General features: G+C 40.8%; 1 protein-coding gene across 1 annotated transcript in view; it reads right to left on the minus strand.

Moving 5' to 3' along the window:
* Window positions 1–6,828: 6,828 nt before the first annotated feature.
* COL1A1 (collagen type I alpha 1 chain) overlaps window positions 6,829–14,486 on the minus strand; it is a 44,454-nt gene continuing 36,796 nt past the window's right edge. The window contains exons 44-51 of the mRNA XM_042472819.1: window positions 13,765–13,818; window positions 13,142–13,249; window positions 11,600–11,653; window positions 10,424–10,531; window positions 10,040–10,322; window positions 9,079–9,269; window positions 8,087–8,329; window positions 6,829–7,162 (exon numbers count right to left, since the gene is read on the minus strand). Of these exons, the coding sequence (XP_042328753.1) occupies window positions 7,016–7,162; window positions 8,087–8,329; window positions 9,079–9,269; window positions 10,040–10,322; window positions 10,424–10,531; window positions 11,600–11,653; window positions 13,142–13,249; window positions 13,765–13,818 (1,188 nt within the window). The 3' untranslated portion in view covers window positions 6,829–7,015. The remainder of the gene's footprint in view (window positions 7,163–8,086; window positions 8,330–9,078; window positions 9,270–10,039; window positions 10,323–10,423; window positions 10,532–11,599; window positions 11,654–13,141; window positions 13,250–13,764; window positions 13,819–14,486) is intronic.

Genomic DNA, 14,486 nt, shown 5'->3' on the forward strand with positions numbered 1-14,486 from the left:
GTATTACTGAAACAGCTATGACGGGTTTATATTATCCAAGAGATGGGTGACCTGGTGCCTTCAGATATTTTGGAATAGAACAGCTACTTCCTTATTAGGGATGGAAAAAGAAATTCCCATTAACCAGTTTTTAAAAACAAATTTATCCCAGTTGTGCTTTGCAAGAGTAGGTATTAAAACTAGTGAATACCTTTAAGCTTTCCACAACTAGGAAGAAACCCAAGTGGCAGATGGAAGTATCTAGATTTTCCAGTTCTTTTTGTTTTGATTTTACTTGCAGGTTAATGTTTTTGGATCTCTGACTTCTTCTCCCACTGATCACATGTCACATCTAGACTCTGGTAATGTTTCAGAAAGTGACTTTTGCTAATTACCACACAGCAATTTTTAATTTTTATTCAGGAGCTTATCACACAGGGGAAATTGGGGGGAAATCAGGGGTTTAAACAACAATTATCCTGTGCAAAATGCATCGCAATCAGGATTTTCACACACATTGCTATTAAACAGGCAAAAACCAGGCAATAAACAGCAACAAATGATTTTCGGGATTTCCCCATGAATGATTTCTTGCTGTTCATTGCCTGTTTAATAGCAATGTTGTGTGATAATCTTAATTACAATATTGCATTTTGCATGGAATAATAGCTGTTTAAACCCCTGAATTTGCCCGATTTGCCCTGTGTGATAAAGTCCCATAGTTAAAGTATAAAGTGCTATAGGAATATTACACTAGTCAAACATTTTTCTGTTATTGCTAGCATTCCTCTTTCCGTCTCTTGCTCTCTGTTGAACCTGCTGTCCTGGGAACAATCTCTGTGTTTTTCGGCAGCACACATCTTAGCTAGTTCGGTATAACACAAACAGACAGCCATTGAGAAGTACATTTCATTTCAGGAAATGATGGTTTAATTTAAATTGACCTGCAGAGTGGAAATGAAAAGTCCTTGATAGTGTGAGGAGTTCCCTGGGAATACTTCAGAATGAGAAAAACATCTAGTAGATCTCCAAAATAAAATTGGTGTGTGCAGGTACAAAATCTGGGACTTTCAGAGACTTTTTTTTCCTCATCCGGTGAGGCTTGAAGAAAAGCTTTTCTGTCTCTCATAGGGGAGTCTTTTTGATCTTCTTCCGCACAGTTCTTGTGTCAGTTGACAGTTTTTAAAATGGTGTGTATCATTGTTCTGGGATACTGTTTCTCATCAGAGTTGAGAAAACGTGTGAATATTCTTTACATATCTATTACAAGCATATTTTAGCCAGTGGAGGAAATGCATACAAAATGCTTACAATTAAGAAAAATGCATCTGTTCTAAACAGCATTTTGAATAGAAATACAATGCATCACTTGCATCTAGTGGGTAAAATGGTGCAATTCTACATGTACACTTGCTCACTTTGATGCTTAAGTACAGTCAGCCCTCCATAGCAGTTTCTCTTCATTTCTCCCACTTTCTCCCTTTGTCTTCAGCTTGCTTCAGTTGCTGCAAATCAAATGCAAAGGAGGAATTATGCCTCCATAATTCAACCATCCATGGCTTGAAAATATTCAAAAATAAATAAAATAAAATAAAAATTCCAAAAAGAAACCTTGGTTTTGCCATTTTATACGTTATAAGGGACACCGTCTTGCTACACCATTGTATATATTCAGATCTGAGCATCCACAGATTTTGGTACCCATGGGGGTCATAGATTCAAATCCCACCTGATACCATGGACCCACTATACTCACCGTGGATGGGTGACTTCAATACCTCTGCTCTCTCTTGACACATTTCTTTGGTTGTGAACTGGATTTGCACTGAACAGACCTCAGTTAGAGGCCACTTTCAAACAGATGATTATGCTCTGGGAGCCTTCAAAACAGAGGACTGTCATCAGTAAAGCAGAGGCATAGTTGTGTTCATCTAGAGAATATCCATATGCAAAGAAATCTTGTAGCATCATTCAGACTAACTGAACAAAAGAAGTTGTAGCATCAGCTTTCGTGGAGTTAGTTTGCTTCCTCAGTTGCATGGAGTGAAGGAAGTAGACCAAGTCTATGAAAAGCTTATGCTACAAATTCGTTCATTCAGTTAGTGCCGAAGATGCTACAAGATCCTTTTGCATTCTGCAAAGCAGGATATTGATACAATGATAAATGGCTAAGTGAACAGTGGCAGTACAATGGAGAGCACAGATGGGGTGGATGTTGTCCAACGGCAATAGAAAAAGAGACAAGATCAACTAGTTGACATATCCTTCAACATTTCACAGATGAAAACAGGCCAAAACATTAGAGTGCAGTTGAGATGGTTAAATTTATACATCAAGAAGACCACACAAACTAAGAGAGGCTGTAGAAGTTTGCTTTCTCCTGAGCCTACATGGAAAGATAAGATCTGTCCCCTCTTTTCCAGTCTTTCTCCTCCTGTTTTAAATGAGGACAAACTAGTTTTCCCCTTTGCATTTGGTTTGCAGCAACTGAAGCAAGCTGAGGACTAAGGGAGAAAGTGGGAGGAAGGAATAGAAACTGCAACATTTTAAAAGGAGCTGAAAAAGTAGGATGACACATTATCTGGGATTGCCCCTGCCAAATCTGTGCAGTTGGAGGGTATGGCTTTGGGGTGTGAAAGAAAAAAAGAGGAGGCTCAAGGAATTAACAAAGGCACTGTGTTCTAGAGTTTGAAACTGCCAAGAAAGTTTTTTCATCTCCACGAAGGCCTTGGGTTTTCCAGACATCTATCGGCTGTTTTGAAAATGCAAAAGAGCCCCAGTCCATTGTGTATAGAAAGGCTCAAACTCAAGCAGTGGGAATCGCAGCTGTGCTTTGCTACCCTCACAACCTGGCCTATTAGGAAAGGGCAAAATATTTGCTGTGCATGTGTGTGAGGCCTCCGGTGTACCTTTCCCCATTTACAAAGCACCCTTTGATAGAAAAGAACCCCTCTTCTTGCTCGCTTCTGAATGAAGGCCATTGAACTTTGTCCAGCTTTCTTGGCATGTGGCAAGAGGACGCCAGCTCTCATATTTGATGAGGAAGGAGGATTTTTGTTTTGTTTTGCTTCCTGCTGACAACATCAAGTAAGAAAAAGGATCAGAAAGCTCAGTCCATTTAGAAAAGATCTGGGGAAAGGGAGTGAGCTACAGAAAGAGCGAGGACATAGTCAAAGTGGTACGTACAAGACATAATGGAAGATGGAAAAAGCAATGGCAGTGATAAGAGTGGGAGGTGAAGGGTAAAAAGGAAGAAAAGAAATCCAAGGAAGAAAAGTGACTGTATTTTGGCATGAAGAAAGGAGCTATATCTCATGAGGTTGTGAAGATGGAGCAAGAATGTTGAGCCTGTGGTTCCTTAGAAGAATGATTCCTTCTGACTTGAGCTTCCAGTGCTTCATGTCTATACCAGGGCTCAGCTTTCCAAATTTGTTTTCACCACCATATGAAGTAGTGCTACTGGGAAAAGGTTTTGAACATGCACAGAGTGTTTTCTGCTTTCACAGCCTCTCATCATACTTTATGGATCAACACACTAATCCAAGGACAGGTGATCCTGGCCTCTAGCCAGTTTTTAGTGGGTGGGTGTGTATGTGTGTGGTGTGTGATGGTGTGTCACTCCTTTCTTGCCACTTAAAAAGAATGGAAAACATGAGCATCGGAAGAGCTTAGATTCACCAGATGGTGGCCCTATGAATCGGAAGGTCTCTTCTGTGGAACTGCTGGAGCTGGCATCTTTTGGAAAAGCAACAACAGGGTTTTTTGTGTCTGTAATATGTGTGGGGTATCTTTAAAATATCCACACCCTCAGCTCATGGAAGAGAACATAGGCAGGGGAGGGGATGAAAAAGAGATCCTAGATACTCTTCAAGGTGGAATATTCCCAGAAAGATGTTTAAAAATCATGGGGGTAGGTGGGTCAGAAACGTCATACCTTGAGAAGCATCATTATCCTCAGCATTTTTGGTAAGTCTGCATGTCTTATAACTTTGTTTGTCCCCAAACTGTTCCTTTGCTCTCACTGCCATTCAGCTGTCTTGCAGAGTAGTAGGGATGGATTTGTTTGTTTCCCTCAAACCATATGTCTCTTTTGAAGAAGTGGAGGCAGATAGTGGTTTTTCAAAAGAGCCGGTGAAAATTAGCAAGGAGCCCATGTGGGAGAGAATGCAAAAGCTTAAAGGAAATTTTTGGAAATTGCCAAAGTAACAAACCCTCACACCACCTTCCCATACTGAATTGATGAGTGTGCTACAACTAGGTCTTGACAGCAACCTGGGATGCAGAAACAGAGCAAGTGAATTGCTTGGTGGCAGGAAGATAAAAATGAGGGGGAAAGCTTTCCCTGCTTATTATTTTACTTTTATTTTATTTTATTTAAATTTTTAGCATTAAAAATGTGGAGGACCAAGGCCAGTTGCTCTAATGCCATGCCTTGTGGCATCATTGTGAGATGGAAGGAAGAGGGGAAAGGGGGAAGATGAGGAATATCAACCAGTTCTAAGGAGGTGCAGGGAAAGGAGAGGGAATTGCCAGGCATACAAGAAGAAAGCAAGAAAAAGAGACTGAGAGGAGCATGCAAAGTGAGTGATATTAGAATAATTGAGTAGACAAAACCAGTGCTAATGGCCTTCCTTGAATCCCTTTCCTATTTCTAGGGCAGAAATAGAGGGGTCACCATAAGTCAGAAACAACTTGAGGGCACACAGCAACAGTTGGACAAGTATTGTTGGACTGGAACTCCCATCATCCCTCTCTGCAATCTAGGCCTAATGGGATTTGTAGTCCAGCAACACCTACACATCTCCCTATCAGTGGGCTATCAGTGCTTCCCAGACATTGATCTTACAAATGTTAAGGCCTTTTGATCCCAGAATTTTTGACTATTGGTGGTCCTGTCTATGGCTTTTGGGGATCAAAGTCCAAATCATCTGGAGGACCAACGTATCTACACTTAAAATGTAAACAGGATTGACCATCATGGCTTCAGCTGTGAAACCATGGGAAGAAGCATTGTCTTAACAGAAACTTTTCTGCATCCTCACAAAACTTTAGAACCCGCACCCAAGTGATCTATGTTTGAAGTGTCGACCCATCGATAGACTGTAGGACTCATTAGCCTGTTTCCCCCCACCAGCCAAAACCCCACCAGCATCTGGCCTGGCATGACAGAAAAAGTCTGAAGAACAACTGGTGTATTTGGATCATTTCACATGCTTTATTTCAGCAGTCAAAATAATTAAAAACATCTCAAATTATTATACATATACAAAATAGGTACAGAATCTTCGGTCGCTCACACTCCCTAGAACATCTGCCTCTTGTTAAAGAGAGGAATGGGTTTGCTTGGAATGGGAAACCCACCGAAAGACAGGGGGGGGGAACCAGAGTCAAAATGGGGGGTAACAGAGGAGATGAGGTGAATGAAGAGAAGAAAGATGAAGAGATGAATGTGTGAGCAGCAAGTGAGGACCATAAGAGAAGGAGAGAGGGTTGGTGCAAGAGTTTGCTTTTGCAGAATGAAAAGAAAGATGGAAAAGGAGAGAAGGATGGTGGTGGAGAAGAACTGGATGAATAGAGTGGAGGGAAGACAAGCCAACAGGGAATCCACACCTGCTTTACAAGAGAAAGACAGAAACTGCTCAGACCTCGATCCCTTGTAGCAATATTTGATTTGTTTGTCTCATCCTGGATTTTTATTTTGCTTGTTTAAAAAAGAAGAAGAAAAATAATTAGCACCTTTTGAAAAATTCACAAGTATTGTTGGGCAGCAAGGCACCAAATTTACTTCTCCCCTCCACTAGTCTCATTCCTATAGCACCAAGTGGCCCCCTCTTAGCAACACAATCGCTTGGGGGGGCGAGGTTTTTCTTAAAAAACAGAGTTCACCACCTCAAAAAAAGATTTCCATGGGACCTGAAAAGGATTAGCATAGCAGACAAAGTTAAAATAAAAAATAAAACTAGAAGACACAGTTAGCACCTTGATCTAAACTTGGAACCCTGTTCACTCCCCTCCTGCCCTATGGCAACCTGGTGCCGCTAGTCTTTTTAAAAAAAAACCCAAAACTACCCCAAAAGAACGTGAAAATGACAATGGTGAGGTAGCCGTCCATACAACAATAATATACATTTAACATTACATTTTCTCTGCTTTCTGGTATTTTTACTGGACATTTTTTTCCTTCAGTTGTTCACCAACAAAATCTCTGTAGCTCTTATAAACCTATTTTTTCCTCTTTCCCTGTTTTTTTTTTTTTTGACGAAAAAAGCAACTTTGATCTCTTTCACAGGGACATGCATTATCCACATGTTCTTTTCATCTCCACAATTTCCTGTTTTGAAAACTGCTCTTATTAATATGGGCTTCGTCAAATTTCTATTGCCGATTGAACAAACGAGGGGAAAAAATGTACATTTTAAAAAGGCTGAAAGAATAATCTTTTCAGTGGTATTGCTCTGTGAAAAAGAAAAGAAAAATCTTTCCATATCATGGTACTGGCAGAGAAAGATGGCTTGTAGGTAAATTTTGGGATTTTTTTCTCCAACTCCAAGTTAAAAAAGGGGGAGGACTTATTTTTATAGGGTTGTGATGGGCAGGATCTATGACTAGTTAGCATTACTCATGTTGTTTTTCAAAACCGGTAGTAGAAATACACAAGGTGTTGATTGGTTTGAACTGATTTGGTCATTTTGGATGGTTTTTATATATGTCTTTCTGGAATGTGCAAATAGTGGTCCCAAGATATTACATGATCTTTTTAAAAAAAGAAGAAGAAGATAAAATTAAACCGTTCTGTCTTCGGGGATTTTTTAATTAAAAAAAATCAAGCAAGTGGATGCATTTCCTTAATTATTTTTGAAAAGTCATTTATTTTTATTTTTTTGGTTTAATGCTTTTTTTGTTTTTTTAACGGAAACGAAAATAGTTTTAGAGATGATGGATAGAAAAAGACACAAATTCAAGTCCATGTGAAATTTCCTTCTTTTTTGGCTGTTTTTTTATTTTATTTTTTAAACTGTCAGGTTTCCTTTTGAGTTTACAAGAAGCAGACGGGTCCAACATCAAAGCCGAATTCCTGGTCTGGGGCACCAACGTCCATGGGAGCCACGTCAATGACGGGCAACCGGGAAGTTTTTGTTGTCTTGTATTCGATGACTGTCTTTCCCCAACTGCCAGTGTGACTCTGCGGAGGAAGGGGAAATAGGAAGAAATCAGACTTCTGTGTACTGCAATAACAGATTTTTAGAGCTTGGGGGAAAAGAAATGGCCTTTGCCCAAACCTGGACTTTTGTGTTCTTAAAACACTGGTTCTATGTCAAGCAGACCTCCCCCATCATGTTTGCCCATTCAGTTTACCCTGCATGAAATTGTGTCATTTTGCATATATTTAGGAATTTTTTTGGAGCAGACATGGGTAGGCTGGCAGTCAGCCTTTCTTGCTCTGTCTGTCAAAACTCTCAAACCACCATTGGCTCCTAGGCCAGAGTTCTGCTTGTTGGTTATGGGCCACACAGTTACTTTAGTGTCAAAAGGCAATATGTGCATTGAAGTTAAATACCATATGTATATCTATATCTACAGAGAGGGGGGGGGGATCCTGTCCTGACCCAAATGGTGGAAGCAATTAGAAGGTCGAACAGGTGCTGCTACATCAAGATATACACAGCATGGGCACATGGTAGTCTCATGGGATCATTCAGGGAAATCTAGAGAGGCTTTCCCGCCATGTGCCATGCTGCAGTGCACACAAGAACCCAGTCTACCTGCTCGTAGAGAAATATTTCATCACAGAGACTGCATTTACTGGAGAATCTACCTGCTGCAACCTCAGCTTTTCCACTCACTGCCTATCTTTGTTTTCCTAGATTCTGCCTTAGTTCTGATATACTCATTGCCTTTTCCATGGGCTTTACTTACTTACTAACCTCAGTTCAGAGCATGAACAAAAGTTTTAATAATAGGTACTGAGGTGGCAAGGAGGCCCTCCTCCAAACTGTAGCCTGCATCAAGACTTCTTTTTATGTAGGGAACAACTGAAAAGCAGTTGGTGGCATCCCATCCACCACATCTTGCTCCAGTCTGACTGACCAAAGGCCCAAGGACTCACCGTGCAGCCATCCTCAGTAACTCCATAGGTGAAGCGGCTGTTGCCTTCTGCTCTGATCTCAATCTCGTTGGAGCCCTGGAGGAGCAGAGCCTTCTTCAAGTTGCCAGTCTGTTGGTCCATGTAAGCCACACTGTTCTTGCAGTGGTAGGTGATGTTCTGGGAGGCTTCAGTGGACATCAAGCGCAAGAAGGTCAGTTGGATGGCAACATCGGCTGGGTTGGAATCTTCACCACCATATTCGAACTGCCAAGGGCAAGAGAGAAAAGTAGAAAGCAGAAAGTGGTTAGTGGTTATGTCATCTCCTCTAAGAATCTCCCTGCAAATCTATACATTTAGTTGGCCTCTTTGCTTTCTACCCACCCCTTAGCCAGGGTGTCCCTGGTGATAGAATAGGAAAAACCTGACTTATGGGAAAAGCCAGAAGAGGTCTTGGTGTCAATGACATGTAGAGAAAGATAGGGCAATGAATGGCTCTTCTATCTCCCTTGAGAAAGGCTCACTGAATTTCCCTGTTGCATCTTCTCTAAATTAGCCTACTCTAGCATGTCAAGCTGCATTTTGACAACTGACTCTTCTTTGCCTTGTGAGACAAAATAAATCTCTGGAATTGATTGCCTGAAAACTGTTCTAGGCCTGCTTTTGATTTGTCCAACACTCCTTCCATCTGATTTTTTTCTTCACAGAACCCATAGAGTTGGAACTGAACACATGGTTTATCAATCCTAACCTCCTTCAGACAGCAAATACTCCCCTCAGCATTTCTTGATCCATAGAAATCATCTCTCTTCAACTATTCCAATCTACTGTTATGGACAATTCAGGATATATGGCTGAGAATGACTTCAAGAGATCACCCAAGCCCTTCTACTGCCTCAAACGATCAAATCTACCTTGTTTAACCTGATTGTAAAGTAACTGGCCAATGCCTGTTTAAAGTACAAGTTTCACAGTCCTAGCCAAGCTCTTCCTGTGTCACCGATTCCTGGTCTCACCTGGAAGCCATCGGTCATTGTCTCGCCGAACCAGACATGTTTCTTCTCCTTGGGGTTGTTGCTGATGTACCAGTTCTTCTGAGAGATGGTAGGCTGAGATGGGTAGACACAAGTCTCTCCAGTCTCCATGTTACAGTAGACCTTGATGGCATCCAGGTTGCAGCCTTGGTTGGGATCAATCCAGTACTCGCCTGGTGAGGAAAATTAAGTGAGTATGTTGATGGAGAATGAATTGCAGAAGAAGCAAATGGGCTGCTGAGTTCAACCTGCTATACTAGAAGGGGACCAACCAACCTTTTGTCCCCTCTGCTCTTTCATCTGCCACTATGCTAGGAATTTTCAGACGTTGTCAATATTGGCCAAGAAAATATCTACCTAAACGTTACTAAGAAATATAGCCTATCAGCTTAAGGGCAAGCAGATAAGAGAAATATATTTGTATGTCCATGAAAGGCTTCAGGGTACCAGGGAGGTGGTGCCAAGTATTATTTTTAAAAATATAGTTGGGCCATTATTCTGATTGTCTTCATGACATTTTTTCTCCTGGAGAGAAGATTGTCAGGGAAAAGACTGAATGTCCAAAATTGCTAGTCCTCTGCAGTTAACTCACTCTCTGAGAAATATCTTAGCAAAGAGAGAAGCTTCTTGTAAGGTGAATAGTTCTGTATAAATCAAGCAATTCATACTAGGGAATAGACTGCATGAAAAGATGCTCAGAAGATATTTACTGATACACTGGCAAGTCTGTTGTGATGGAAAATTCAATTGTGGCTTTTGACCTGAGTTAACCATTGTGACTGATTCTGTAAACAAACTCAGAGAGATCAATAGGAAGTGAGGAAAGAAGTGAAGTGAGAGGAAAAGAAAGAGCTGTTCTGGATGCATAGGACAGAATTGCTACAGAAGTGAGGAAGATTCATGGCATTAAGAGGAATAAAACTTTTTTTCTTTCTATACTCACCGCTCTTCCAGTCTCCATGGCACATTTTCAGGTCACGGCAAGTGCGGGCTGGGTTCTTACGGGTTCCCTCAGGGCTACGGATGTTCTCAATCTGCATGGACAGGCTCTTGAGGGTGGTGTCAACTTCCAGGTCACGGTCACGCATCACATTGGCATCATCAGCTCTGTAGTAGCGACCGCCATCGTGAGCTTTCTCTTGAGGAGGCTGGGGCATGAAGCTGAAGTCAAAGCCACCGCTAGGTGGGCCTGGGGGACCAGGTGGGCCAGGAGGTCCAGGAGGACCCTGAAGGTGGAGAACAAGAAAAAAGAAAAGTTGGAGACAAAGATCTCAACTACCCAATGCATCCCAGCTGTGGTACTTCTACTTTTAGATCCAATACGTACAGCAGGGCCAACATCACCAGTACGACCACGGGGACCAGGTGGGCCAATGGGACCAGGGAGACCATTCAGACCATCTTTGCCAGCGGCACCAGCAGAGCCAGGAGGACCCTGTCAGGAAAAGAGATCACATATGTATTGTTAGTGGGGCACTGACTTGAAATGAAGAAAAATAATAATAACCCACAGATGCATTGAGGTCTACATGTACCCATCTGAGTTTCAGTCCTTGAAGGCTTTCCCCCAATCTGCCTGTGAGCTAATGACTGAAGGGCTATTGTATTTTCAGCATGATATAATGTACAATTGGTGGGCAGGGCTGGGTTGTGCACATGGCATTACTGCAATTAATTGATCTTTGCAGTGATTCTCACATGGGGATTGTGAGGGGATGAGTTTCGGTACAAGGGAATGTTGTGCTATCAGTCCCCTGCAATCAGATTCCCCTTTATTCATTTACTGCTTCCTAAACTTCCAAGTTAGGGAAGATAGGAAACTGTATCATAGCAGACATCCCCTCATTCTCTTTCAAACTACTCAGGTCACTTCACAGTTAAACCAATAGTAAATACTTTCCCTGAAACATATGCCTCTAAACTCTTTCCCATTCCATTTGCTTTTCTATATGTCCTTTATGCCATTCTTGTGGCTAATGAGACAAACTAATAATTTCACACTGCTTTTGCACTGGATGTTCAGTAAGAATTTGGAAGTTAGGACTCCTCACAAAGGAGTTTTCTTTTTTAAAAAAGCTGACAATCATTTGCTTTACTTTCTGTTCTTCAGCTATCTGTCCCTACTCCAAGACTGCCATCAAATGTTCCTTCTCTTTTAAACAAAGAATAAAAGAGAACTATCCAGACACACATTAATATACTGTGGATTTGTCTCCTGCCTAGACAGCAGTGTTTTACAGACCAGTGCTATGCCTGTTTACTCATAAGTAAATCTAACTGTATTCTGTGGAGCTTCCATACATGTTTGCAAAGGATTTTCAGGAACTTCAGTTACTCAGGTAACTATGCTATGAATCAAATATGCAGCATTTTCACAATGTAACAAATAGATGACTGCTCTTCAATCTTTATTTGATGGCTTCTTGCATAATTTTTCACTTCTCCCAAAGTCCATTTAATATTTCCAGTGATTCCATCAAGGGTACAAAACTGTACTACTTACTCTTGGGCCAGCAGGGCCAGAAGAACCAGAGGGACCTTGTTCACCAGGAGAACCCTACAGAAGAGAAAGAATAGTCAGTTCAACATGATGTTAGTTATCCTGGCAGAACCGAATTTATTGTTGGGTTGGAAGAAAACTAGTCATATTTATTAACAGTGATGTAATAATGACTTGGCTTGAAAATCATGGAAGGGTATGTGTTAATATGGCCTATAGATCAGATTTGGCATGTCACTCACAACAGCTAGAATCCTGTTGGTTAGTCTTGAATAGACACATTGAACCAGTTGCATAATGTAAATCAGTAAATCCAATTGATTTATTGGATCTATTCAAGTCAGGAGTAACAACAGGATTTCGGCCAATGTATGGTTTTCTGATTGGCACACTTTGAAACTTCACAAGACCTCTCCTGCTGGCAGAGAGATTGGCTCAATGCTATGGTAGGCCTGTACACCTCTTATGTACAAGATAGTAGCTTTTCTGCAAGATAGTAGCTTTTCTGCAACCTGATTTCTAGTTCTTGTAGGGATAGAAAGATCTAGAATGAAAATCAATGCATGCAACCAGTTGTATTTGCATGAAATATATTGGGCATTCTTACAAATGTTAGATAAAATACTTGTCTTTAGGAATGAGAAAAAATTTAAGTGTATCTATGTAAAACACACTACAGTACTTGGGCTTTTTAGATGTCTTAGACAAATTTTTTGCCCAGTTATCAGTGTCATAATTTTTTCCCAATTTTATATGGTACAACTTAAAAAAGTATTTCAGTGTGCCATGTTGCTTTGGGACAATGGGGAAATCACATCAACCCAATGTCTATATTTTAACAATGTTGTTACTTCTTTATCAGAGAGATGAACTCAATCCTACTTTGTTTATTGATCAGGAAATGCAGTAACAGTTAAATACTGTTTTACTTTTACCCCTAATGGCCTCAGAAACAGCCTGACAACCTAGGAGGCCTATACATATTTCCTTTCTAGGCAAAGACCACAACGATGTACAAACTCCCTCCAACTCTTCCTCTCTGATTAGGTTTCCCCCAAAAGACCTCAAAATGGCATTTCCTTGCAGAAACCAATGGTAGCCTCTTGTTGTTTTTAAAACTGCCTTCCACAAGACGTGACTTGAGCATAAAACTAAAGCCCCCTGTTTCCCTCAGTGGCTATATGCCACTGGAGAAAACTAAAGGTAAACTGGATAGATAAAGACACACACATACATCATTCCCTGTTTACTTGTACTCAGAGTCATGAGCCTAATGACTACCTTTAGTAGTCCTTGCTATTTGAAGGCCTATTCTATGCTCTTGTAGGACTCTGTCTTCCCCAGAGATTACCGATGTCTCTACTGTAGGGGTTGGGTAGGAGACTCATCCCCATGTTTAAAACAACTAAAGAGAGTCACACACAAGAGATCACCTCACTCAGGTGCCCAGTCTATGTGGGCAGACAGGCCTGAGGGCATCTCTCTGGGGCCTTGCAACAGTTAAGGCAGCTCTATCTCCAAAAGGGAGGGTATGCCAATACTCACAGGGGGACCAGGGGGACCCTGAAGACCAGAAAATCCTCTGTGACCCTTCATGCCTCTGTCACCTTGTTCACCAGTCTCACCCTTGTCACCACGAGGACCTTGTGGGCCCTGGAAATAAAAAGGAAGAATTAAAAGATGAGCAGAAAAAGCTTTCACAAATGCAACACAAAAACCATGAATGGGCAGTTTTGTATAGCTGTGCGGTCACACTCAAAACATAAAAAGGTTTTACAGTCAGCCCTCTGTATCCAAGATTTTGCATCCATGGATTCGATGGCTTGAAAATATATTTCTAAAAAATTCCCAAAAAGATCACCTTGATTTCGCTATTTTATATACATGACACCATTTTATAACATCATTGTATATAACAGTACTTAAGCATCTATGAATTTTGGTATTTATATTGGGGGGGTCTTGGAGCCAAACCGCAGTAGATACCAAGGGCCCACTGAATGTTGTCTTGAAGATGGAGAAATTTGCAAAGTCTGACTATATCTAGTCAGCTGTCATACAATGGCAGTCATTTTGAATGCTCCAATAGCAACCATTATATGATTCTTTCAAAATTCTTTTTTTTTTAAGAAAAAAGAGAAAAGGAAAATCTTAAACTCCAAACTTACAGCAGGACCACGAGAACCAGCAGGACCAGCGGGACCAACAGGGCCAGCAGGACCCTAGAAGAGAAAGGAGAAATGTACATTATACACTGTTAGTTAAGAGTCTTCACTTGGAATTGGCCATGTGGACTGTTCCTTGTCGTAGATCATATTTTTTACTCTAAGAGAAGCAAAGCATTTTTTTACAATGAAGTACTACCCTTAATTTCTCTTCTACTAGTGTAACGGTGAACCTAAACAGACATCGGCCATTTGATCAATAGCAATTAAGTTTTATCAGTCAGAACAGAATGTCTGTGGGTTAGAACATTATATTCTAGGTATGGGCAAAGTTCCAGTTTGAAAGGATACCAAGAGAATATGATCTGTAACATGATACACCTATATGGGGAATACCTAGGAGAATGTCCCACCCCCATGCATCTTCTTTCACTTCTATGAAGAAGAGGCAGAATTAATAAATATGAGATTATATATTCCCAAATTTGTAGTAAGATATTGGAGTGTTCAATGGGATTCAGGCTTGGAAGGTGGACTCACAATTAAGATCACTAATGAATAAACAATTTAATTTTTTGGCAGAATCATGATTTAAAACAGATTGAAAGGTAAATATGGCCATAGAAGTTACATATATTCTGAATTAATTAAGCCACACACTATGATCTCAAATCACGTGCCTTTAGTGATCGTGTTATACCAAAGAAAAGGAAGATGAAAATAGG

The sequence above is a fragment of the Sceloporus undulatus genome, chromosome 6, assembly GCF_019175285.1.
Source record: "Sceloporus undulatus isolate JIND9_A2432 ecotype Alabama chromosome 6, SceUnd_v1.1, whole genome shotgun sequence".
NCBI classification, from domain to species: domain Eukaryota; kingdom Metazoa; phylum Chordata; class Lepidosauria; order Squamata; family Phrynosomatidae; genus Sceloporus; species Sceloporus undulatus.